The sequence below is a fragment of the Poecilia latipinna genome, unplaced genomic scaffold, assembly GCF_001443285.1.
Source record: "Poecilia latipinna isolate Pla-1442-1.1 unplaced genomic scaffold, P_latipinna-1.0 Scaffold2730, whole genome shotgun sequence".
NCBI lineage: Eukaryota > Metazoa > Chordata > Actinopteri > Cyprinodontiformes > Poeciliidae > Poecilia > Poecilia latipinna.
The window spans coordinates 55,939-75,097 of record NW_015115346.1 but is presented as its reverse complement, the minus strand read 5'-3'; the positions used below and the strand labels follow the sequence as shown (position 1 = coordinate 75,097).

General features: G+C 46.3%; 2 protein-coding genes across 3 annotated transcripts; both read right to left on the bottom strand.

Annotated features, from left to right (window-relative positions):
• Positions 1–43: 43 nt before the first annotated feature.
• On the bottom strand, positions 44–10,451 carry mrtfb (myocardin related transcription factor B). The gene is made up of 9 exons (XM_015021141.1): positions 10,277–10,451; positions 7,144–7,381; positions 2,756–2,821; positions 2,568–2,623; positions 1,712–1,787; positions 1,461–1,622; positions 1,213–1,394; positions 1,011–1,133; positions 44–328 (listed from the first exon to the last, which is right to left on the bottom strand). The coding sequence occupies exons 2-9, from the start codon at positions 7,304–7,306 to the stop codon at positions 68–70; spliced, it is 1,089 nt and encodes a 362-aa protein (XP_014876627.1). The 5' UTR covers positions 7,307–7,381; positions 10,277–10,451; the 3' UTR covers positions 44–67.
• Positions 10,452–10,851: 400 nt separating this feature from the next.
• On the bottom strand, positions 10,852–18,715 carry ercc4 (excision repair cross-complementation group 4). Of its 2 annotated transcripts, none has more exons than XM_015021139.1 (10): positions 18,395–18,715; positions 16,508–16,688; positions 15,578–15,773; positions 14,900–15,107; positions 14,640–14,820; positions 13,940–14,050; positions 13,700–13,831; positions 12,501–13,146; positions 12,297–12,409; positions 10,852–11,745 (listed from the first exon to the last, which is right to left on the bottom strand). In XM_015021139.1, exons 1-10 carry the CDS (start codon positions 18,569–18,571, stop codon positions 11,003–11,005), a joined length of 2,688 nt encoding a protein of 895 aa, XP_014876625.1. In that variant the 5' UTR covers positions 18,572–18,715; the 3' UTR covers positions 10,852–11,002. The 2 variants fall into 2 exon arrangements, with proteins under 2 accessions (XP_014876625.1, XP_014876626.1); XM_015021140.1 differs by having other exon boundaries at positions 12,501–13,143; positions 13,718–13,831.
• Between the last annotated feature and the right edge of the window lie 444 nt (positions 18,716–19,159).

Here is a 19,159-nt window from a genome sequence, read left to right as displayed (position 1 = left end):
TGTGTGTGTGTGTGTCTCTCTGTGTGTGTGTGTCTCTGTGTGTGTGTGTCTCTGTGTGTGTGGTCCCCTACTTGAGCGACGCCGGCAGGATGGTCTGGTAGTTGTAGTGCTGCTGCTGCTGCTGCTGCTGACTGAGGATCTGCAGCTGCAGGAAGAGCTGCTGCTGCTGCAGCAGGCGGGCGTAGGACGAGTCCATGGGCGGCTCGCCGGCATCCTGCTTCTGGTCCGGCGGGACGTACTGGTGGTACTTCAGCTTCTTCACGCGCGACTTGGCCTCTTTGCCCTTCTTGCTGCGGCTCTTCTCAGACAGACTTTTCTGTTGGCTTTGCTGGAATTTAATCAGAAAAGAAACTGAATAAACTGACCTGCATCAGGCTTCACACAAAACATTCCTAAAGCGTTAAAAATAATAAATATAAAGATAATAATAATGATAATATACTGTTGCAGGAAGTACAATAACAATGTTATATAATAGAAAGTCAAACAGCAAACACAGCAGCCTATCGCCATGACGACGCTGTGCTGCTCCATCACATACAATCCTGTAAAAACAGACTGAAGTTTATGATTCACTGTAAAACACAAAACTACACCAGGTATGTGTCTAGTTTCTAATGCAAACATATTCATACACTGACAATATAACTAATCTAAGTAACTTTTCAGCTTTTTAGAGTCAATACTTAATATTGATTTTTAAAAAGTATTAGTTTCATTGACAGATTATTCCCTTGATACAGGTGAAATAATTTTTTAACAATATTCTAACAATGACTGACTGAAAATAACCTTCTGTATCTTACTGAAAAGTTACTTGTAAGTTTTGTCTTATTTTTAGTGTAATAAGATATTTTCATTAGAAACTAGACAAAAATACCTGGTAGGGTTTTGTGTTTTCACAGTGAGCTCATCATAAGTCATATTTGACATTTTACAGTGATCTGATTGGCTGTCCTCACTCCAGGTGCGCTTGTTTTGCTTCAGGGGAGGCGGAGCGTCGTTCTCACCTTGACCAGAGTCGGCCCCGGTTTGGAAGGCGCGGCGGTGGGCGGGGCATGCTGGACAGGTGGACAGGTGAGAGGCTGCTCATTGGCTGAGGCCGGCTTTGGGAAGTCTGCGCCTGGAAGAGGCTGAAGCAGCAGAAAAAGAGTTGAAATAAACATGAGAGTAAATCCTCCTGAAACCAGCAGGGGGCGCTCCATCTCTGACCTGCAGCATGGCGATGGCAGGCAGTACTGCGGGCGCCGGGCCTGTCGGCGGGGTTTCCGGGACTCTGCTCTCTCCAGGTGAGGGGGCGGAGCCCTGAGACTCCTGGCTGGCCGGTTGCTCTGGAGACACGGCGTCGTAGCAACCGTCCTCCTCCAGAACCTTGGGGTAGTTGACCTGGCCCACTGCGGGTCAGCAGAGCCGTCAGTTTGGGCCGCGCCCGGCGAGGCGTCCCGGCGGCGGCGGCTCACCTATGATGGCCTCCTTGAGGCTGGACGCCACCGGCAGGATGTTCTTCTCCACCAGCTCCATGGGGCCGGGCCGCTGGGCGATCTTCTCGTTCAGGTTGTCGGCCAGCCGCGCACGCTTCAGCTTCATCTGGGTCGCCTGCAGCGACGGCTCCGCCCCCGTCTCTGCAGGGGGAGGAGCCAAAACGTCACGCACTCAGAAAAACAGCAACGGCAACGCATCACACGGCTTCAAAGATGGAGGACAGCAGCACCTTGCAGGATGTGCATCCGGACCAGCTCGGCGCGCTCCGGCCGGCTGCGGATCTTATGCTTCAGGAAGTTCTCCGTCTGAAAACAAGCCAGGATGTCAGCAAACGACTCATCTGGTTAATCAATCACTGGAATAATAATCAACTAATTTAGTAATCGAGTTTTAACTGGAGCTGAAAAGGCTGAAAGAACAAATGAACTAATGTTTTCTTCATCTGTAAATCTGTTCTACCAGAACTCCTGAAGTTCAGTTTCAGCTTCAAGTTCTGGAAAATCTATCAATCACCTTTAGCCATTCAATTATTAATCAATAATAATCTCCAGATCAGTTCAGCTGCAGGCGAATCCTTCGCTTCAAACTTTATTACATTTTAGGCAAGAAATGTTTTTGATTCTAATAAAGGAATCGATTTATTATTTACATCTTTTAATCCATTTCTAATATTTTATAAAAAGACTCAAGTGGTTAAATGTCTCTGTGCCCCATGAATCATCACTATAATTGATTACTAACAATACATAATATTAGACAAACTTATGAGCTCAGCTTTAATAAATTAGTAAAATCTCAAATAAAAGATGCAGATCTTCTGCTGTTATGGACAGAAATAACTTCAGATTAATACTATTATCAATAATGATCAATAATTTATCTCCATCCGTTTCAGGCATGAAAAGAAAAGTAGAATTCCCCTAAAGAGATTTTATTATCTCTGGTTTAATAACACAAAATGTTTCTGATGCTTTCTATCAGTGGCGGCCATATTGGATAATGAACTCAGAGTTTCCATGGTTTCCCTTCAGAGCAGAAATCTGAAGCGCGTTCAGCCTGAAGGAGGCGCTGTGGAGTTTTCTCACCCTGGCTCGCTCCAGGCTGCGGATCTGGCCGTGGAACGCTGCTGGGCTCTTCAGAGCTGCGACACAAACACAGAGTTCAGTTCTCCTCGTCTTCCTGCGGCGGCCGACCTGGAAGACGTTTACCGACTCGGACCTGAGCGGGCGGCGGCCTGCGGAGCCGCCACCACGCCCCCGGCGGCGTTACTCACGCGGCATGATGCCCTGGTCCACCAGCTGCTCCCGGGTCCGCCGCTGCTGCAGCCGCAGCTGCAGGACTGCAGGGAGAGCAGAGACGCGTCATGAAGCAGCAACCACAGAGCGACACGGGCGACGGGACGAAAGCAAACGGTAACCATGGAAACGCATCACCTCCGGCCAGCTCTGACCTCACCTTACCAGAGGTCCGTGAATCAGCCGAGAGCCGCTTAGAAAGCGCGACCCGGGGGCCGTCTGCGGCCCTGAATCAGAACCCGATCATCTAAACTTGGTTTGGAGGTTCAGGCAGAAAACACAGATTTAAAATCAATGTTTCAAAGAAAACAAAAACAGACAACATCCACCTTATTCCTGGAGGTTTACTGGGGAAACGATTATGTGTCTTACTTCCTGTGCCCACCGGAAGTAGCAGTATTTCACTGTAATTTGTAGGATTTTTTGCTAATCTATATTCATAATAGAAGTTACATCTCCCTTTTCGGCTATTGTACAATATTCACAGACACGCCGTCTGCTGTCGGAGAGCTGCTCAGTGCAGAGGATCATAACTGAGTTTAATCAGTTCGCTACATTTTGTAACGTAATGACCGTGAGTTAGCATCGCTGCTAGCAGCTCGTTTCTCTGACAGGAATACAGAGAAAAGCAGAGAAGCAGGTCAGAGTCTGAGCTGCTGTGAGCGCTGACGGTGTAAAACACCAGAACTACATATTAGCTCGGTGTGAGGTGAATTTTATTTTTTGTTTAAATTTAAAAAATAATAAAGTTCATGATCAGAGTCTTTATCATTATGTTTGGGGCAGCAATACTTTTTTTATAAGACAAAATAAAATATCTGGGTTTATTTAATCCATCAGAACCAGAACCTCGAGGTTCTCCGTTCTGAGTGTCGCTGCAAATCAGCGGAGAAATATGGAGAATCTCCCCACTGGACCAGAACCGAACCGAACCGCATATTAATCTGTTACAGAGAGCAACTTACCACTGGAAAGTGTCTTAAGATGCCCTTGTGAAGCTCGGGGAACTGTTGTGCTGTTCATAGCTGTACTCTAATAATCCGACCAGGTGTAGTTTGTGGCTGCAGCAGCAGGTGTGTTTTGAATGTGCTCCCGAAACAAAAAGGCAGAACTTGGAAAACAGTTGCTAACATCTAAGCAAATGGTGGTTCTGGTTTGAAATCGGGCTTATAAATCACTCAAAGCGGACATTAAAATGAAAAATGTAAAAAAGTTTTTTTTTATTTAATTAATTCATAAAAACAACCAGTTTTACTAAAATAGAGACTTGGGCATTCCCAGTTAATAAAGTTTTCAAAACAGGGGCGCTGGGCGTTCAGCTCAGTCCTCCACGCCGCCGCAGGTTCGATTCCCGCCTGGAGACTTTGCCCCACGTCTTCCCCTCCGTTCTGTCGGTTCACTAGAGCCGACAGAACCTTAAAGTTAAGTTTTCAACATAAACCAGGAGTGAAACGAAAAGAAAACGCAGAAAAACATCAACCTGACGAGAAGCAGAAACGGGCCGCAGAGCTCAGCTCACACATCAACACGGGGCCTAGTCAAAGTATGCAGGGCAACGTTTTCCCAACAGACTTCCTGTCGGCGGAAATGTTCTGCTGCTCGGCTCCACAAACACATCGTGACCTTTGACCTGGGAGAGAGGGATGACCTCACAGATCTGGAATGAGAAAGTCTGGCACAAACACGAGCAACGAGGGGGCAACAGAGGGGCAACGGGGGGGGGGCAATAGAGGGTTACCGGCACAGAAACTCGTCCTCAGGAGGAACAGCCCACAGACTTATCTGCTGGAATTTCCTGGGTCTGGTGCCCCTCCCCACCCTGTTGCTGCTTCATCCTGACTCCATGCTGAAGGCGCAGCGATGCGAACGGCTCTGCAGCCGCCAGAGACAGAAACTCTCCTCATGCGGTTCAAATCCCTGCTGACTCACTGAGACTTTACATCAGCACTAAAAACCTCTAAACAACGAGAAGGAAAATATGGTGGAAGAAAAACTGATTTCAGGTCCTACAATTAAAACAATTAAAAATGTTCATCAAGTCCCACCACTATTACTTTGACTTTTCCTCCAATCAGCACATCAGGTTGCATCAGGTTGCTGTGAGAATGTGAGACTTTGAGCTGCTTCCTTTCACTGCTGCAATATCCAATAAAACCACAGGCTGTCCTTGTTGGCAGAAACATCCTGATCTGGTGGATCAGTAACCAAGAACTGGAGCAGAAATTACATCCACTAGTTAAAATGTTTCTTTCTTTAACTGATTTCTTTTGTCTGAAGTGATTACCTCCACATGTGATGAATGCCAGGCAGACTGGCTCTCCTCAGAGTGCTTTTAAATCTCTGGGTAGGTTGCCTGTCTGCTAGGTCTCTGCTGCCTCTCAGCACACCATTTCTCCTGACTTCCTAATACATCTGCTGCTCTGCAGCTAAATTAATCACTTCTTCTGTTTCTCAGTCACAGGCTGCCGTTCTTTCCTTTACATTTTTTCTTTCTACGTATTTTTCAGCTACAGTCATGGAAATTAATGCGACCACAACGAGCCACACGGTCCAATGCAATTTAAAAGAAAAGCTGCTTCTTTTTAAACACAGAGACGATGGATTCAGATTTAGGAGGCCAAAGGCTCGGCGGCATGTTTCCGTTTGCTATTTTTAAACGCATTACAACTGACCTGCTAAAACACAAAACCTTACCAGATATTTCTGTTTCTACTGCAAACATCTTAGTACACTAAAAATAAGACTTTATAATAACTTTACAGTAAAATGTAGGAGCTTGTTTTGAGTCAGTAAATTCTTAATAGTGTTAAAAGAGCAGATTATTATAAGGAGAAAATGTTATAAGTGAAAAATAATCAGTGTAACTAGAACGTTTTAGAATCAATATTAAGGAATTATTAAGATAAGATCATTTATTAGTTTCCTGTAGGAGAAATCAGTCTAGGAAGCAGGAGCAACAATAAGAATAAAACACAAATGTCAGATCGGCAGCATATCCACATAACATTTCCATTCACATACAATCCATCCTCTTCATGCTGCTCTTCATCATCTGGGCCTCCTGTAGCTCTGAAACAACTGACTGAAAACTGAAAACAAGGTCTTGAAACTTGTTGAAAAGTTTCCTGTAAGTTAGTTTTGTCTTATTCTAAGTGTGTGTGTTAAAAGCTAGACAGAGATATTTGGTAGGTTTTGTGTTTTTGCAGTGAAGGATCCAGAACAAACATTACAGATCAGACATGAAACAGAGAAGGACAGAAAGTTCTGATCCAGAAGCTGCACTGCAGATTTTAATCTCTATGAAAATAAATGATGTGACAGGAAGGTCTGAGCGGAGCTCGGTCCGACCTGCGGCGTTTCTAACAGGATGATCCCTCAGCAGGAGAAACGCTCCACAAGTCAAACTAAGACAGGAGGCTGAGCCCAGAGCCGCTGGTTTCCATGGTTTCAGGAGGATTTAATGAGCGTCGTCGTTTCTGCTGACAGCAGCAGAGGAGCCGCCAACATGGCGACACATCAGCACCTGCATGGCCGCCGCCGCCGCAGAGAGAGCTCTCTGCTGGGAAACTACCACTCACACTTTCCACTGGTGGGACGCTGCCAGTCTGCCTGGGAGAACTGGGATTAAATGTTGGGCCAATCAGATCGCGGCACGCTGTAACGACCCGGATCTCTGCCGGCCATCTGAGTCCTGATCAGAACCAGACGGGTCCAAACACTGGAGGAGTCAGGGAAGGCTAAAGATGATGATGATGATGGCCTTATTTACAGCCAAGATGGCTGCTTGAGGAGACGTTAGGTCCACATGCATAAATAATAATAATATTTTATAATGATAAACTCTGGATCAGTTTCAGAAACGATTTTATCTAAATAAACCCAAACGACTTCATTCATTCAACTTTTTTCTCGCAATATTATGACTTTATTCTCCTTGTCGCTGCAGCAGCAGCAGCAGCAGCGTCGTCGCTGCAGCAGCAGCAGCAGCGTCGTCGCTGCAGCAGCAGCAGCAGCAGCAGCGTCGTCGCCGCAGCAGCGTCGCAGCTGCAGCAGCGTCGTCGCCGCAGCAGCAGCGTCGCAGCTGCAGCAGCAGCAGCGTCGCAGCCGCAGCCGCAGCAGCAGCAGCGTCGCAGCCGCAGCAGCAGCAGCGTCGCAGCCGCAGCAGCGTCGTCGCCGCAGCAGCGTCGCCACAGCAGCAGCGCCGCAGCAGCGTCGTCGCTGCAGCAGCAGCGTCGTCGCTGCAGCAGCAGCGTCGCCGCTGCAGCAGCAGCAGCGTCGTCGCTGCAGCAGCAGCAGCAGCGTCGCCGCAGCAGCAGCGTCGCCGCAGCAGCAGCGTTGTCGCCAGAGCAGCAGAGCGTGTTCTCACCGTTCTTGCGCTCGTTGAGCGGCGGTAGGCTCTGGGTGGGCTGCAGCGACAGCTCCTCCATCTCGTGGGTCACCGCCTCGCTCTGTGGGCTCGGCACCAACAGGCTGGATATCCCACAATCCCCCTCTGCTGTGAGCTGCCGCCGGGGCGCCCAGGGCTCCATCCTGCCTCAGGAGGGGGGCGGCCGGGGAGAGCGAGAGAGAGTGGTCTGGGTCACTGGCCCTTTAAGAAAGGCAGCCTGCAGGGAGAAGACATGTCAGCAGGAAGTAGAAACTGTGTTTGGAGCGAAGCAGCTTGATGTTCCTGTTGGCCTTAAAGCTGCAGTAACTTTTATAAAAAAACATTTTTTTACACATTTATTAAATCTGACTCTAAGTTGTTTCTGTTTAATATGAAACAGATAAAATGAACTGATCCATCTCTAATCTGCTGCTGTCTGAAGAAATGAACCAAAAACAACCAATCAGAGCCAGGGGGCGGGGCTTAGTGCTGTTATGCGCTAAGCCCCGCCCCCTGGCTCTGATTGGTTGAGAACAAACTTTTCGGTGACAAAGTTTGGTGGATTAAATGAAACTCAGAAGGTCTGATTTTATTTTTAGTGACCAAGTTTATAAACTTTATCATTCAGTCCCATGTTTTTAGTTTGTGTATTTTATTATTATTTTTTTTTCTTTTGCAATAGTTTATTCTGATCTTCACAAACTTTCCAGGGGAAATAAAGTAAAAATTATTGTTTTATTTATCATAATGCCAGGTCTTCTTATCTTTTTCCTAAGTACTGAAATTATGATGCTGTGTCTAAATGTTTTGTAAAATTTGCTTCATTGGGAATCAATAAAGATAAAATAAAAAAGAAAGCAGATGTTAGCGCCAGAGGCATCAGGGAGGAAGTTAAAGGTGTGAAAACCAGCAGGAGGCGGAGCCACAAATAACCTGAAATATTTGGAGAATAATGGTTTGTTACTCAGCAGCAGACGATGACATCATGATGACAAAGGAAACTAAGAATAGAAACGGGTCAAGTTTCTTCCTTCCTCTGGCTGCAGAAACAGAAAGTCCAACAAACAGTCAAAGATTAAAATAAACTCGCTCTGATTCAGATTAACGGCTTTACTGGACGGAAATGAAACATCAGAAGAAGAAAACTGATCAGTTTGATCAGTTGATTAAACTGTCGCTTCCTGATGGAAGCGGTCGCGTCGCCCTAATGAGGCCCGCTGAGCGACCATTCAGGGAAATGCTGCTGCAGGCATTTGAAGATGAGTGGGGAGCAAAAGCCATGACGATGATGAAGCAGCACTTGGAAACGCCGGGTGAAGCCAGTGAACACACAGAGCTGCAGCAGGGGCTGATGGGAAAGCTTCAATCAGCGCACAGCTGATGCCTTTTAACGAGCATAACGACTAAAAATCAGTAAATGTTGGAAAAATAAAAGTTTAAGCTAAAGCTACGATCACACGCAGGAAAACGCGACTCTCAACCGACTTTTGTCCCAAAACAAAAACCCTGAGCTGAGCTGACGGTTTTCATCAGACCATCAGCTCAACGGCAGAGTGTCTTCAGTCAGAGGCTTCTGCAGCGCCGCTGCAACACTGATCTCTACAGGACACCAGCCACACCTCCTCTTCATGATGGGAGTTACGGTTAATTTCTCAAAGTATTTTTCAGCTGAACAGCTCACAGTAAATATTTTATGTTCAAACCATTTCCAACTTTTAATTTTTTGGTAGTTTTTCTAACATTTGTTCCATTAATCATTAATGTTTTGGTCATTAATCTGAAGTGGGTCTGGGTCCCACGGACTAATCAAAGCTTGCACTAGTCCAGCAAAAGCAAAGAGGTTTCAGATCCGCCACACAAAAACAAAAATCCCTGAAAATTTATCTCAGATGGAGGAACAGAAAACTGGGCTCCATGGCAACAACAGATCAATATTTCATAATCCTGATTAAAGAGCGGGTTCAAAACGAGGAAATGAGAGGAATAACAGACAGGCGTCTCCACAACAGCAACACAGGGAAGGAGGTCAAAGGTCAGCTCTACTACAAACAGGCCTGGATGAGAGGAATGCCAGAGATAAAGACCCAGAAAAAGAGAATCAAACCACCGACACGTTCAGATTAATAATCAAAAAAACCGCACTGCATGTTGAAGAGGGAAAATGTTCAAATTAGTGGATTTAAATAATCTGTAATCTGTGAGTCAGGAGAATAGCTCTGAAGATGCTGAGCTGATCACAGGAAGCAGAGATGAAATGTCCTACTTAAAGCTCAGACTGAACCTTTATCTGGTAGAAAATCACAGTTCAAACTGGGAGACACTAAAACTGAAAAATACGTTTAAATTTTATTCATATTATTAAAAATCTGGCCTTTTCCAGGGGAATCAAGGCGCCTCAGCTCATTGCCTCAGCAACAGCCTTCAGTGTGGAAGTTTAAGCCGAGGAACGCTAGCTGTTAGCATCATCAGTAACTGAAGAGGAAACAGGATGATTTTCAATGGAGGCGAGTCACCTGATTGTTCAGGCTGGCCTACAACTAGACTTTAATATTTACACTTTCTGAGGCTTTGTATTAATTTTATCCAGATATTAAAAAAGATCCACCCACCACATGATGTCACTTCCTGCCCACAACCTTTGTGCCTGATGCTTTAAAGCGCATTTTATTATTTACCTAGAGCATATGAAGACTGTTTCATATGAGGAGGAAGAACTTTTTCACACAACTTGTTAGCTTAGCATACAGTCCAAACCTCTGGAGAACAAACCAGCCACCTGGCAACCAGGTGAGGTGTCTCTGAGCGAGTGACATCACCGTGGGACCGCTGGTGGGAGTGAGTGGGTGTGGGATAAGCTAGCACTGGCTAGCTACTTTAAACCTGACAGGTGAGACTCAAACCGTCAGGTGTCAAAGGTGAAGCGACAACTGTCATTTCCAGAAAAACGTCCCACGGTAGTGAGCCCACTCTCCCACGCGGCCCTGGGTAGTTTCTCCCCCGCTCGCCTCCTGTCGCGCAGTGTCACATCCCGACCCGTTCCCCAACAACAACCTCCTCTGGTTAGCTCCAGTTAGCTCATTCAGGCTAGCAGGCTAAAAACAAGCCAGAACTGACCCGGCTAGTGGGCTCTTACCGAACTCTGTCGACTCGAAAGCAGAACCCATCCGAGCCGTGGATCAGAACATGCCCATCGGGCTGGAACAGATTTTTCTTTTCCTGCCGTCTCAATAAGGAGCTGAAGTTTATTTCGCGGAGTAAAATGGCTGCGCCTCGTCTGGCTCCGGGATGCAGTGACGTCAAGACGTTGGAGGGGGAAGGGGCGTGGCCTCCATATGGATTCAAAGCCCGCAGGGATTCACACACTTAGGAAAATTTAACTGAGGTTATTTAAACACGGTTCGGCAAAAGAATGAATACGATGCTAAACTGAATTTATAAAACTTTATAATCAGATTTAACTAAAATACAGGTGCGGACGTAATTAGACTGTTTTACTTCAGCATACTTTTAAACAAGAAAAAGTAAAAAGTAACCAAGAAATTATGGGAGTAAAAAGTTTTTGATAAAAAGGCAAATCAAGTATTCAGTAACTTTTAAATATACATTTCATTGTATATTTAAAAAAATTGACAAAACATTAATTCATCTTAGTATTTACAACCTGAGCATAAAACTAGAACAGTTATTGGTTTGTGACATTTTAAATGAAAAGTAACAGCCTTTATTTCCAGGGTTCCAAGCTTTAATAAAAAATAAATAAAAGCATAATTTTCAGTAATTTTACATACAGAAAGTCCAACAGGAGTCCATTTTATTTTACAGTAATTTTACTTTTTTTCTATAAAGTATAAACCATAATTCATGATGTCAGTTTGTGTTTCTGCACGGCAGCTGGAACATCTGCAGCGTTGTGCAGGAAGTCATGCAGCATCCTGGCGTTGTTGGCGTTCCCCAGAGCGGCTGCCAGCTCGTCGCGGCTCCGCCCCGCCAGCTCCGCCAGGCTGCCGGCGCTTCTCACCAGCGCCCGGTAGTTCTTGGCATTGACGCCCGGCATCTTCACCAGGAAGTCGTACGGCCCGGGGTTGTAAAGGTCCGCCGACTCGCCGGCGGCGTCCGACTCGGCCGTGACGGCCTGGGCGGCGTCGGCGTCCGGCTCGGCCCGGCCCAGCTTCAGCTCCTGGAAGAGCTCGGCGGTGGCGTGCGGCGACGGGCACCACAGGATCCGGAGGCGGGGGAAGTGCAGCGTGAGCAACGTCAGCTTGGAGGAGACGTCGGTGGAGGAGATTTCGCTGCGGAAGTCGGAGCGGGCCGTCAGGGAGAACGGCTTGGCCGGGTCAAACTCGATCAGCAGCAGCGGCTTCCGGTAGCAGCGCGTCATGGCGAGGCACTGTGTGTAGAGCCGGCCGCTCTGCAGCGAGCCAATCAGGTCGCTCACGCTCTTCCGCTCCACGCAGGTGTCGGGCGTCAGGATGTAGTCGCCCACCTGCAGCGTGACGGGCTCGATGTCCAGGCCGCGGCGGTGCAGCAGTGCCGGCAGCTCGCTGCGAAACTCCCGCATGTCCACGATGACCCTGGAGGGCGCAGCGCCCGGCTCCTGGCCCCCTGCAGGCCGAGGCAGGAAGGACAGCCTTCATTTTTACACATTACTGAAACCGTCACCAGGTTGACAGGTAATCTGTTTCTCCCAGTGCTAACAACCAATCAGAGCCAAGAGGCGGGTCTTAGCGCCGTCAATCATGGCCCTGCTTTCTGCTACACTGAAGCTAGCATAGCATGTTGTGAATGCTAAGGCTAGTTAGCATAGCCACTAATGATGCTATCCTAAATGTTTAATGTTTCAAAATTAGTAGATTTAGCAGTGAATACATGAGCCTGATTGACAGCACTAAGCCCCGCCTCCTGGCTCTGATTGGTTGTTTAGCTCAGTGAGGAGGCTGATCTTCTCACAGATTAATAAATATTTAAAAACATGATTTGATAAAAGTGAAACTGCAGCTTTAAAGTTTCTGACAGGATTTCAGATTTACAGAAACATTTTACTGCTGATTTTCTGTGTGAACATGAAAAAAAAAGACCATTTCTGCTTTGATTTGATTTGTGACGATGAAAATGTTGCAGTTTGTGGTATGCTAAGCTGCGGGAACCAAACGGACCTGCTCTCCTGCTGTTGGTGGCGCTGTTGGCCGGCTCTAAACTCCTGGCTAAGTCCAGGTTGGTGTTCTCTCGCCCCTCTCTCTCCTCTGGGATCACCATGGTAGCTTTTTCTCTACATAGACATACACACACAGACAGTGAGTAGATATACACACTCAGACAGGCAGTGAGGTCAAAGGTCGGCTCTTCGGCCCGGTTCTGACCTGATCAGGAGCTCGAAGGCTTTCTTCTCGTGGGACAGCGCCGTGAGGTACCTCTGCTCCTCGGTGGAGCCGCCGTAGATCAGGAAGTAGACGCGCAGCGGCTTCCCGGGCCGGCCGGCTCTGTGGACCTCCAGCTGGCGGACGAAGCTGAGCTCGGCGTCATACAGAACCACGAAGGCGGGCTGGACCTCCTGCAGAACCCGGGTCAGGCTGTGCGGGTCGGAGCAGCCTCTCAGAGGGTGGATGACTGTCAGCGGCTCCTTCAGGACGCCGTAGTAGGAGTCAGACGACAGATTCAGGTTCAGCTGCTCCTCCTCTTCCTCCATCAGGTGATCTTCATCATCATCGCCACCCTGCTCCTCCTCGTCCTTCCTCATCATCTGGGTCAGGGTCAGAGAAGTTCGGCTTTTCCCCGTCTTGGTGCTTCGTTTCTGCGCCGGTTCTTTCCCCTTCCCTCCTTTTTTCACCCAACCTTTCCCCTTCTTCAGTGAGTCCGGGTCAAAGGTCGCGGCCGCTGCAGCAGGGTCCCGTTTCCCGACGGTCCGGGCGTAAAGCCGGTTCAGCAGCCAATCAGAGCCGTGCTTGATGAGCTGCTGCAGCTGCGCGCAGGTCCGGTCGTCACTGGCGCAGATCAGAACCCGACCTGCAGGCGCAGAGACAGACTTCCTGTTTGCAACAGGAAAAAGTATTCACACCCCCTCCACAGGGCGCACTAACTAAAACGGCAGAGAAAACTCCGGTTTCTTTAAAGACGTCACCAAATCTGTCAATATTCTGCTAATGAAACAGAAAACGTTTCACAGCTGCTGTTTCTGTTCAGTGATGGAAACGCAACAGGTTCTGGAAATAACATCCTCCAGTTCCCAACATGCAGAATAAAATAAATATCTTTATTTTATTATAGCAGAAGACAGTTCTAGTTCCACGGGTAGATTATTTAGAACAAAACATTTGAAATAATCTGCTAATGGAACGAGAGCCTGAAGGACTCTTGACTGAACCGGCTCCTCCATCTTACTGACAAGTTACTATGAGTCAGTTTTATCTTATTTTAAGTTTACTAAGATATTTGGATTAAAAGCTAAACCAAAAACTCCCTGAGCATCTGTGGGAACATTTCCAGAAATAATTCTACATTTGAGAAGAAATTAAAGTGCAAAACCTTTATCGTTATTATCTGTGACCTTTAGAGAGTTTAAGTTCACCAGCTGCTTCACCTGGCCGAGCCTCCTGGTTCTCCTTCCTGATCTCGTCCAGAACCTCAGTCAGAACCTCCCACTTCGGACTCTTCTCCAGCACCAGCTCCCGCCTGACCTCCGCGACACGCTGACCTTCAGAAAATCAGACAGGAAGTGAGGGTCGCAGACAGGAAGTGAGGGTCGCAGACAGGAAGTGAGGGTTGCAGACAGGAAGTGAGGGTCGCAGACAGGAAGTTGTACCTTTGTGGTCCTCGGCGGTCAGTTTGGGTTTCTTTCCGCCGTCGGGGCAGCGGTACACTCGGCTCCTGGCGTTGACAAACATGGCGGTGCTGCAGTCCAGGAAGAGCCAGCCTGACAGGACCAAAGGAGGAAAGTCAGAGCAGCGAAACGTTCAGGCCTCACGTGAAACCTGCCGGGTGTTTCTGGGATTTAAGCACAAAGCAGCTGGTGAAGGTGAAGAGGATGAACGTTTTCACGTCTTAAACAGATCCTCAGTATTAATTAGGTCTGAACTTTGACTAGGACATTCTAACCGATGAGTTTTATCATGTCTGTAGCCATAAGGAGATCTACAGCTTCTCAGTTATTTGTGCTGATTGTTTTTTTCCAGACGATTTGTGTTGAGTAAAAGCGGATCTATATTTATAGTTCTAGTTACTCCAAAGCAGAAATGTTAATGAACCAGAATCTAGTTTTTGAACCTCTGTATTTTATTTATCTGTAATAAATCTGGTCCTCGGTTCCAGAATGGAGGTTTAATTAGCTGAACTGGTTCAGAATTATCAAATAAATTTGTAATTGAGGAAATTTATGTTTAAAAACAGAAATGTCAGTTCATCTGCTTTTCTGTATCGGATCGGTATCAGCCGATACTAAACCTCAGATATCGGTATCGGAAGAAGTGGATCGGTGCGTTTTAAGGTGGTTTAGTTTGTCTGACCTGAGTTGGAGCCGAAGGTCTTCTGGCTGGAGCGCAGCGACTCCAGCAGGTTGAGGAAGGTGACGCAGTCGTACTGGGTGAGGTAGAGCAACAGAACCCGGAGGACCTTCAGGTCCTGGACCAGCGCCTTGGTCTTGGCTCCCAGCTGGTGCCACAGCGGGTCCAGGTAGTGACGGATCGTCTGGAGACGGAGAAGCAGACCATGAAGGAACGTGGAGGCGGCTGAGCAGGAGAAACGAGCTTCGCTCCACAGCAGAAACCTTCTCAAAGCCGTTCCCCAGCGCGTTCTCCAGCGACAGGTCCTCGGCCTCCAGGCTGGGGTTGTAGCGCTTCAGCTCCTTCAGGCAGGCGCTCATGATGTCCAGGATGGAGCTCTGGATGGCCCTCATGGCCGGCGTCAGCGACACGTGCAGCTCCACCACCTCCGGCTTGTGTCTGTCCAGCGCTGCGTTCACAGACGCCTGGAATCTGAGAACATTTTATCTGAAGAGGTGAGCATAAGACTGACATGAACTAAACATAAAAATAAGACTGTGATAAACATGAAGGAGTCTTTATGATGTGTGTAAATAATGACTCTTTTAATCAAAGTTTTCATTTAAGTTTGCCTTAAAAGTGTCATAATTTACCGAATGACGCTTTATGACAACAGTCATAAATATTCATGAAGGCTTATTGATGTTCCTGACAGGTGTTATGACATGTTTATGACAGGTGTTATGACATGTTTATGACAGGTGTTATGTCATGTTTATGACAGGTGTTATGACATGTTTATGACAGTGTCATGTCAGTCTTATTCACCCCCTTCAAATAAAGTGTTACCAAGTTTGCCTTAAAAGTGTCATTATTTATCAAATGACTTCATGAAGACTCCTTCGTGTTGACGTCAGTCTCCTGCTCTCCTCTGCAGGTAAACTGCTGTGTGTTTGTTGCACCTGGGCCACAGGTAAAGCTTCTTGACGAACAGGTTCCTCATGACCCGCTCCACCTGGCAGAAACCCGAGCAGAAGGAAGTGGCCTTGTCAGTGAATGCTTTGATGAAGCCGGTCTTATTCTTCTGCCTGAACAGACGAAGGATGAACGCCTCCTGACACGACTCCATGATCTTATGAGCCCGATACACCAGGATGCCTGTTAAACATGAATTCATTCATGAAATGTTAATGTCATGATTTCATCCGCTTTCCCACTGATGGTCCTGAAGAAACACTTCCTCCTTTACCTGCAGGATTTCACCAGGAAAATGATGATAAATAAAGAGTTATAGTTTCTGTTTTATATGAACATAAAACAAATGAACTAAACTGACATTATTTTAATCTTTTATTCCAGATACAATTGTTTTTACTAGCGTAACTTTATTTGTAAAGCTCCTTTTATAGGTCAGAAACTGTAAATACTTAATAAGATAAAAACAAAACAGCAAACATGTGGCATAAAGTCACAAGTAACATAACATATTGAATATTACCAGTTTGATCATTTAAATCATAATATTTTGGTTGTTATTAAAGGAATACGCTGTTAAACTCCAGAGCTGGTTATTAGTCAGGCTATCTGCTCATGTAGCAGCAGCTTGCTAACAGTGTTACTTGGATTAGACCGATTCATGTCTGTATAGTCAAATGTAGATGCCACTTTTCAGCCAGCTGGCTGCCAATGTGCAGCAATTCAATTCAAAAATACTTATTAATCCCAAAGGGAAATAAAACATTGATGTAACTTATTATTCAGATTCTTCACAGAGTTATTGTTGGCGTCCTGTTAGCAGGGAACCAGACGAAAAGTTTGATAAAAATGTTAAATGTAAAGTGAACTGGCTGAAATAAACCCAGCAGTTCTTCCTCCATTGGTCTGTCTCTGACCTGAGATGAGGTGGGCGGGGATGCGGTCGGTGAGGAAGTCCACCACCAGGATCCTGCTGGTGACGAACAGAACCCCCCCTCCGGTGTAAACGCCGCAGCGCTCGGCGCTCTGGATGTCGCTGGTCACCGTCCTGGGCAGGTGGGCCACGCCCTCCACCCGCAGCTGCTCCGTGAAATACTCCTGAGGAGCAGAAGGACGGTCACCGGTCGGGCCGAAACCCAGAGGTCACGTAAAGGTGAAACCTGAAGGTCCACAACCAGATGACACTGAACACGGAGAACTGAAGTCAAGTAATGATGTCTGAAGCAGCGATGCAGAGAAACCATTTATACTTATTACTTCTACTTTAGTAATATCATGAAATAACTCCACTACTTGAGTAAAAGTTCTGACTCCTCTACCAGCCTGGGTTTAAGGCAGTGGTTCCCAAACTTTTTCTTCTGCGCCCCCCCAGTGGTTTCCAAACATTTTCTGCGCCCCCCCCCCACTATGGATTACAAATGGCTGTCTGGTTGAAACGACGCATGTCACGGGGGCTGTGGGGAGCATCGACTTTTTGGGGGCAAAATGAATGTACGTAGCTGAAAACAGACACCAACATCGGTAGCCTACAGGCTACTTGTTCAGCTTAAGGTTCTGTATTGATATTAGCTAGTCATCTTTTAGCTTACATTAGCTAGACATCTTTTAGCTGACATTACCTGCATCCAGCAGCTTTACTCAACTCAGTCTGTTAGTTTGGAGGGAAAAACTGTGAAAAGCTCTTTGCGTTTTGCTGGTTTGCTGCCGTGATTCTAACACAAACCTACGTAGCTCCGCACAGCAGCAGCAGGTCTCCTTCACAGGTGGAAACCCAGCGCGAGCGTCGTAGCGCTCATGTTGCGTTCAAAGGTGGCTCGGAAAAACAGGTTACAACATGTTAACAAGGGATTAAACAGTTTTAACTGCTGATAAAAGACACAAATATGGGAAGTGTGGAAGCCTCTACTGTATCAAATTGACATAGGAATAACGGAGTTGGCCATTCTAAGGTAAAAACCCAGCGCATACAGTGTTCATGTTTTGTTTTGTTTTTTCATCCAGACGGCTTCCCCCCCCCCTGCAATGACACGGCGCCCCCCTTAGGGGGCGCGCCCCACAGTTTGGGAACCTCTGGATTAAGGTATCCGACCCAAAACGCACCAGACACACTCCTTCATGGTTTACCTGCTGACGTTCATTCAAAGCATATGTTTTATCTGTCACCTGAAGATTAAACTAATGGACTGTAAATCATATAAGTTATCACTTTGGAAAGCATTATGTTAAAATAAAAATTTGATTTGGAAGTCTCAGTTTCTTACACCTAAATTTGTTGTCATGTTCTTAATTTTTATTTTATTCTTTAAAATATTGCAGCAGAGCTAAACTGGCTGACAATTTCACACAGTGAATTCGATGTAATGAGTAAATAAATACTAGACTTGTGGAAAAACTGGAACGCTACTTTTAATCTAGAATGCACAATTTATTTGTGTAAATATGCCATATACAGAATATATATTTCAAATGCACAGTAAATGTAAGTAATGTTTTATTTACACCAATTAATCTATCAATGTCTTTTTCCCATTATAATTTTTATATTACCATCTTATGTATTGTTTCACTGACCGTTTTGCAACCTGAGCTGCTACAGAATTCATCAGAAGGTAAAGTTAAACATTTTAACTCCATAACGACTGAAAGTAACAGCAGGACTTCCCTTAGAGAGCAAACGACCACTAGTAACGGTTCTATCAGCCACCATTAGCCGACAGCTGTCGCCATGGTGATTTCTGACCCAAACCACCATAACAACAGGACAGTACCGAGTGGCCCCGGTGCTAAACGAACCACCTCCGAACCTGTTCGGCCGTGGTTGTGTTGAGCAGCAGGACCAGGCTGCCCTCCTCGGAGTAAACCCGCATGAACTGCAGCAGGACGCGGTCTATCCCCAGCCCCTCCGCCGCCACCAGCAGCCCGTCGGACTCGAAGAGACCCAGAAACATCTCGGTCTCGAACTCCAGCAGTGGGCCCGCCATCTTGGAAATCCGTTCAAAGCGTTAAAACGTGACCGAGCGGCAGCTGCTACCCGCCGCCGCTTCTCAGCTGTCAATGTTTTGAAACGACACACTTCCGGTGACAATAAGACAGCAATGCGAGACTTCCGGTGAGTTTGGCGGTCAAGATCAACACCGCCATCTTGTGACAGTAAAGATTATAGTGTTTTTGTATTGATTTTAAAAATCTAAAACTGAATGTAGCAGAGATAAAATAAATAAAGCCAGCAGTGGAAAGTAATTACCTTGAGTAAATATTTGGAAAAAAGTTACTCGACGTACTCAAGTTACTCAATCTGATTCTCTCACATGGATATTTATCCATATGAGAGAAAACTTCATTTTTTCCTTAAAATGAAGATCTTCACTGAATGAAGAACAAACACATTTAAACCACAATATATGAGACAGTGAAGTTTGTTAGAGTGAGACCTCCTGTTAGTAAACCAGTCTTGATGTTCCCTACTGGCAGTAAACGCCACAAATTGTATATTACAAACTATATAATATAAAAATAAAAAAAAACTAAAAAATTCCCTTCTCACCCTCTGCGGTCTCTCTCTCTCTCTC

What these genes read in the sequence shown, in the direction of transcription:
- mrtfb (XM_015021141.1), bottom strand. Translation starts at nt 7,306, where the DNA reads ATGGAGCCCTGGGCGCCCCGGCGGCAGCTCACAGCAGAGGGGGATTGT. An exon ending in GCTCAACGAGCGCAAGAACG is followed by an intron (nt 2,822 to 7,143) that starts GTGAGAACACGC and finishes CTCTCCCTGCAG; the next exon opens with TCCTGCAGCTGCGGCTGCAG. An exon ending in GGACCAGGGCATCATGCCGC is followed by an intron (nt 2,624 to 2,755) that starts GTGAGTAACGCC and finishes TTTGTGTCGCAG; the next exon opens with CTCTGAAGAGCCCAGCAGCG.
- ercc4 (XM_015021139.1), bottom strand. Translation starts at nt 18,571, where the DNA reads ATGGCGGGCCCACTGCTGGAGTTCGAGACCGAGATGTTTCTGGGTCTC. An exon ending in GACCGCCGAGGACCACAAAG is followed by an intron (nt 13,832 to 13,939) that starts GTACAACTTCCT and finishes GATTTTCTGAAG; the next exon opens with GTCAGCGTGTCGCGGAGGTC. An exon ending in AGGTGAAGCAGCTGGTGAAC is followed by an intron (nt 13,147 to 13,699) that starts TTAAACTCTCTA and finishes TCTCTGCGCCTG; the next exon opens with CAGGTCGGGTTCTGATCTGC.